The sequence below is a fragment of the Priapulus caudatus genome, unplaced genomic scaffold (assembly GCF_000485595.1).
Source record: "Priapulus caudatus unplaced genomic scaffold, Priapulus_caudatus-5.0.1 Scaffold701, whole genome shotgun sequence".
In the NCBI taxonomy this organism is placed as follows: Eukaryota; Metazoa; Priapulida; class Priapulimorpha; order Priapulimorphida; family Priapulidae; genus Priapulus; species Priapulus caudatus.
The window spans coordinates 53,478-60,141 of NW_014577762.1; the positions used below are offsets into that span (position 1 = coordinate 53,478).

Here is a 6,664-nt window from a genome sequence, read left to right on the forward strand (position 1 = left end):
CACGAACAATGCGTTCACAATGCGCGAACAACACGAACAATGCGTTCACAAGACAATCAATACGCGGCCAGCGTGGTGCCGAATATACGCGGCTTGCTTAGCCACGGCTTGCTTAGACGCGATTGGTCCGGCCTGCTAAACGCGGAATCATATTCCGCGCCAACTAAGCCGCGTATATTCGGCACCACGCTGGCCGCGTATTGATTGTCGTGTGAACGCATTGTTCGTGTTGTTCGCGCATTGTGAACGCATTGTTCGTGTGAATTGCGAAACTGTAGCGCTCTAACCTAGACTGCTACCTGTTCGCTGCACGACGGTAGGGTAACGTGTGGAACTGTCGACCCGGTACCAGTCTATATTATACCGCGCTAGCTAAGCCTCGAATTTCGTGTATCTCGTGTGAACGCGTTTTAACCGGACTTAGCACCAACTAAGTACGGTACCAGCTAAACCGTGTATACGTGTGAACGCAGCTTATATATATATATTGAGACTTTGCTCGGTCATGTCGCACGGATGGAAGAAGGTGCCATAGCGAAAACGGCACTTAGATGGACGCCAGACGGGAGGAGAGAAGAAGGGGAAGACCCAAGGAGACTTGAAGAAGGACCATCGAGAAGGAGATGCGGATGTGTGACCTGTCATGGGACACGCTGCTGCCAGTAGCAGCGGACCGACAACGTTGGAGATCTCTCGTCACTGGCTTATGTGCCATCTAGGCACCTACCAGGGAGAATGAAAAATAATTATCTTTCGTAGGTGCCTATATATGGAGAGAGAGAAAGAGAGAAAGAGAGAGAGAGAGAGAGAGAGAGAGAGAGAGAGAGAGAGAGAGTAAGAGAGTAATCGTATATCTCATGAGACAGTGAACATGCTCACAGTTTTGCTTGACATTGGTTTTAGCGTATCTCAGAGATGTGCAGCAGAAGAAGAGGCAGAAGCTGCGAGCAGCGCAGCGTGCGGGCAGGATGCAGCAGCAGCACCGGAAACTGATGGATGCCATATCAGACGTCTCCAGCCAGCCGTCCAGCATCCACGCCGAGCATACGGTCTCGTTACAGAGCAGCACTGTGGCGGTGAACGTGAACAACAACGATCACAACAGAAACGTATCAGGTGGGTGGCTAGGGAAGAAACATGGGGGAGGGAGAAGAAACATGGGGGGAGAGAGAGAAGAGGATCGAGCGCGAACGAGCAAGAGATAATTAAATTAATTAACAAAAGACATTAATGGAGTGAGCGGTAGCTAGAGGGAGAAGGGAGAGGGACAAGATAGAGCAAGGAAAGAGCAAGCGCGAGAAAAATAGCGTGCGAGAGCTGGATAGGTGCAAAAAGAAGTGCGAGAGAGAGAGAGAGCAATGTAACTGATGAAGGGGGATAGGCAGAAGGATAAAGTGACATCTAAGCTGGGTGAAGAAGAAGAAGACGGGTAGTGGATTGAGTATATGCGCGCGTGTGCACACACATTACGACCTCACCATTCACTTTATCTCTTCTCTTTGTCCATCATCAGAGAAACGTGAAAAGTTTGGAGGGCCGAGCAAGTTCCAGTCCGAGATCTACCACCGCAGCTACGACTACCCGCGACTGCAGCTGAAATCTCTGAAGGTTAACCTTCACAAAATCTCCGAGGAGAATCTCAGCGATGGCGCCACCGGCGCCAAGAAGACGTTGCCCGGCTCCGTCGCCATGGCAACGGATCTGTGGCGATCGGCGTCGGATGCCGACGTTCCCCGCCTCTGCGCGCGCAGTGCCGACGTCGAGGAGCGGACTGGCAGCATCCCTGACGTCACGTCGTCGGTGCTAGCCGGCCAGATAGCCGCCAGGATGGAGGAGATACGCGCCGGCAAGCGTCCCGCAAAGTATCTCGACCAGGGGCGCCATCCGCAGCTGCCCAAGCACAGTCCCCTTGTGAAGAAGGTCGTCGCCGTGCACGGCCGCAGAGACGATAGCAGACGCGGTGACCACCGCGAGCCGATGCACATTTAGTGGCGTCTCGTTGCGTCACCAAATGGCCGGTTGGTGGCGCCACTTGTATCAATGAATGATCGTTGAGGGCATCAAAGAGCATTCGTAGATCTACCATAGATATGGAATAGAAGAATAGAATGTACTCTATATCTATGGATCTGCTGATCGTGTAGTGGCGTCCTCTTCATCTATTTATAGTGTATAGCACCCTCTCGATCTACTGATGTTTAATCATGTGACAATTTGGCTAGAATCTTCCGTGCCTAATTTGTGATTTTTTACACTTCATAACGAGTAATTTATAAATCGGGGAAAGTATACTACTATGTAACTGGAAGTTAATAAACAGATTATAGTGTCTCAATATGCGAAATGTTATATTATTTGGTAGTATCGGTCGTAAAATGCCGGCTTCCTACCTAACTAGAAACAGCAAAGATTTACAGGGCCGTTGCCATTGACTAATGTTGAAGCCCAGACACGAAGGCGCGAAGTGCCGTAAAGGGGGAGAGTGTGTGTGAAGGGTTTCTCCCTCCACCTGGATTGAAAAAAAATGCTACATGGAAAATGGTGTACGCTGGCGAGTTTTAAAATGAAATTTTAAAATTGAAACAGTAAAAATTACATTGTAAATTGTCAGTAAAAATCTTGTATCTGAGATTTCATAATTTATTAAAATGTTGAAGTGCTAGCTTCCGGACCTCCGCCTGGCGACGTGCCTGCTTTACATTTAAATAGTTAACAGCAGCCGAGTTGGGCATGTGCCAAACCACCGTATATAAATGAATTTATAAAACCAACGCACGCGGTAATGCACGCGCGTACGCGTATAATCGGGTCTAAATATACATATAGTACATCACAAATGCGAAAAAGGTTCGGTATAAAAACAGTCCGATCAAGGTAGTGGTTCTTAACCTTTTTTAAGTCATGGACCCCTTTGAGAATTTGGTGAAAGCTACGGACCCTTCCCCAGAAAAATAAGTTTAAGCATATAAATACAAAAATTTTTATGCGCCCAAAGGGGTCCATGGACCATAGGTTAAAAACCCCTGCACTAAGGCTTCGATTTCTCGGGCGATACGCACACGCACGCACGCACGCACGTACATATACAATACACCCATGCAAATACACACGTGCATGTATACCTGCACACTATAATCACGCGTGGCCTCTCCCATGTGAAATAACATCGATGCCATCCACGCACCCTGGAAATAGTATGGTGCCTTAGCAACCGGCAGCTGACAGTTTATGGATACCATTCTCCCCTATGGATACTATCAAGAGTCCAAAATAGAAAATAGAAAATAGAAAATAGTCTATTTTCTATTATGAACACTTGATACAATGCGCGCGTATGCGATGTGTATGTGAGAGTGCGTACGCGGGGCGGATCTAGAATTAGGTAAAGGGGGTCACGAATCCTTCTTTTGCAACTGCAAGTATAATTTCTCCAGTAGCAGTATGTAGCAACGATTTGCTAGAGTTAATTTAAATAGAATTCGGAACTTTCGGAATTGAGAATACAGTGTCAAAATCTATCTGATTACTATACAACCGTATTATTTCTTAAAAATATGTGCATTGACACAAACCCACTGATTAACATGACACGGCCCTTGCTTTTAGAATTCCAGAATTGACCGCTATTATTAGTTAACTTTCGCTTTACGCTTGATCTGCACTCAGGTGATCAGTCACCCTATTTCCATCTCGCACTATTGCATATTGCTTTTCTTGAAGGCCATCAGGGGAGGAAAATGAAAAGAAGAAGGCGCACATATTTACCTATCACAAACATGATGCTATTTATTTACAGCAAAATATATACTGTTTTTCACCCACTCTATAATTCTTGTTTATTGAAACCACCGAGTAAACTGAACCTTAAAACTATTCACCCGCGTCATATCTAGTAAAATGTAGCATGAACCCATATATGGTTTAAATTGCACCGAATATATTATTACACTCGTAAACGAACAGAAAATTTAAATGGTGGCGACGATGGCACACACGAAAACAAATACGTACCGCTTCTAGTCTCATCCTCAACTGTGATGTCACGCCACAACAAATACCGCTTCTACAGTCTCATACTCAACTGTGATGTGACACCACAACAAATATCGCTTCTAGTTTCACCCTCAACTGTGATGTCACACCACAACAAATACTGCTTCTAGTTTCATCCGCAACTGTGATGCCACACCACAATAGATACCGCTTCTATAGTTTTACCCTCCGCAATGGCGTTCTAAACAAATCTTAATTAAATAAGTTACAGATGATAAGTTATAAAAATAAAATTATACACGTCAATATAGTGCAATTAAGCTGCATGTCTATCAGCTATTTATAATAATTATCAGCCTAGCTACTCAAACGCTTCAAAACGTAAAATTGCAACTCTGTTTTTTTTTAGAAACTGGGGCTGGAACGATACAGGTTGATAATATAGCATGTCCGCATAGTTCCTATATGATGTTAATTTGCTGTAGCAGCGGAACTGTGCTACCACCTACCAGTCAGCGATTCAAACATGTAAGGATAGGTAAGACACGATGAAGACAGACACGGCTGTATGTTAAATACGAGATTAATCGTCTAGCAATAACCTTGTTCCATTCAGTTTCCACAAAATTGTCTTATAAAATAAAATGAAAAATAATACTTACACGTTCACATCTTTGGGATAAAGAGCAAAATCAATGCAACACTGATTAGAATGATCAAAGGTAAAACTAAAACGCACCTGAATGCGTGAATTCTGATGTGATGTAATTAATTTAATAGCAGAAAAGACAAAATACGTAGCTATATTAGCCAAACAAAGACTTCTTTAACATGAAAACCAGCACGCATTAGAATCAACATGTTAATCACAGATGATGGTGGATTCGTGCCTGCTGAGATGTATAATACAATTTGGCAGCTGCTCATTTCGGAAATTTACCATGAAAAATAATGCCGAGGGGGATAAACTCTCGTGTTCAAACGACCGCATTTGTCAATAGGCAATGTCGTGAATAGGCAGACAGCACAAAAAACCTGCTACTCGCCCTCGCTTGTCATTTAATCGTATGTTCACACACTGGCACTCTACTCTCATATATGTGCCTCATGCACACACACGCGTCACGTGTATGTCCGTATGCTACAATAAATCAGTGAATGTAACCTACTAGTACCCTTCTAGCATGTTGTATTCATACTCCGTTTTACATACCGACGCCTTCGTTTTGCCACACTCTACTAAATACCCGATCTGTGGATGGAGATAACTGGAAGGTCTGCTCTAATGCCAATGCTATCCTTACCATGTATATGTTATCGCGTTCTGTTTGGTACATAAAATACATTATTTACACTCGTGCAGATAGGCTTGTGCAGATGTGCGACGTGGCGTTACCTATACCGTACACTTAATAGAATCACAAGTTACTCAAGTTATGTTAGCCTACATTGTCCGTATATATTGCGCGTTTTGTTAACGTATCTGATATGATATGATATATATCTCGATATATATGTATATATATATATATATGTCTGGTTACTTGTTGTCTGTTCTGCAGTGTTTAATGACAAGTGGTATTTGAATGTGACAGATTAACAATGTTTTTCGCAATAGATCAAGCCAGCAGATTCTCGGGCTAAATGTGCGTCGATTTAACTGGCTGGCTCTCAGTCCTACGTTTACAATTCTATACCATCCGCTAGAGCCGTGTAGCACCGGCCATGTTTTATACAAGAGACCCCCCACACCGCACAGCTCAGTCCGTCTTGAGGCCGTAGCCGTTTGCTAGCATCTGCAGGTAGTACAGCAGTATGTGCATCTGTGACATCACGTCCATCGTGCCGACGGCAAAGGCGTCCTCCACTGCCCCCTGGTGGGCGGCCGGCCGCAGCAGGGTTGGGCCGAAAACCGTTGCCAGGTTGTGAAGCGACATTTTGTTCTCAAGGTCAAACTTGTTTAACCTTGAGGGGGCAGATGACAGAAATAAAGCGTCAACAAAACACACGAACACACGGCAGTTCGCTAACAATGGCGGCTGTGAATACAGCTAGCCAATCCTGATGACTATGTCACAGGTCATAAGTCATACATTAAATTTAATATATATATCAAGAGTCCATAATAGAACATTTTCTATTGTGGACTCTTGATATATATATATATATATATATTTATGTATTGATTGATTGATTGATTGACTGATTGATTTGTAGTATATATGATAGCTTTTCACTATATTCTGTGTAAGTGACATCGACAAGTATATTAACGTAACGTATAACATAACACGATATACACCAACGAGTCGATGATACTGACCTGATCATGTGGTCGATCAAGTAGAGAACTGTGCGGTAGTTAATCTCTGGCAGTTGGTTGAGCAGCTGCAGCATGCAGTCGCGCCGTGCTTCCGGGTCGGACAGAGCTGAATACACGGAGAGAAAAGGCCATGAGGAATAAAAAAAAACACATTCACATGGATCAGAAGATGGTGCAAGGCCACCTCACCTACTGTATTCAGGGGCGGATCCAGGATTTTTGAAAAGGGGGTGCCCAGGAAGAAATAAAGGGCACTTTTTCCTGCTTACTTTTTTTGGTGTTTTAAAAAGCTGCCGAAGGCCACTTAGGGGGGGTTTGGGGAAGGTACCTCCCCCACAATTTTTTTTT

At 44.1% G+C, this 6,664-nt stretch overlaps 2 protein-coding genes across 2 annotated transcripts in view; one reads left to right on the plus strand and one right to left on the minus strand.

Moving 5' to 3' along the window:
• The window catches only part of LOC106812926, a 4,824-nt gene extending 2,487 nt beyond the window's left edge, over positions 1-2,337 (plus strand). Inside the window, exons 3-4 of the mRNA XM_014816936.1 lie at positions 904-1,116; positions 1,514-2,337. Of these exons, the coding sequence (XP_014672422.1) occupies positions 904-1,116; positions 1,514-1,989 (689 nt within the window). The 3' untranslated portion in view covers positions 1,990-2,337. The remainder of the gene's footprint in view (positions 1-903; positions 1,117-1,513) is intronic.
• Positions 2,338-3,760: 1,423 nt separating this feature from the next.
• LOC106812925 (breakpoint cluster region protein-like) overlaps positions 3,761-6,664 on the minus strand; it is a 33,834-nt gene continuing 30,930 nt past the window's right edge. The window contains exons 16-17 of the mRNA XM_014816935.1: positions 6,317-6,422; positions 3,761-5,958 (exon numbers count right to left, since the gene is read on the minus strand). Coding sequence (XP_014672421.1) covers positions 5,754-5,958; positions 6,317-6,422 — 311 coding nt within the window. The 3' untranslated portion in view covers positions 3,761-5,753. The remainder of the gene's footprint in view (positions 5,959-6,316; positions 6,423-6,664) is intronic.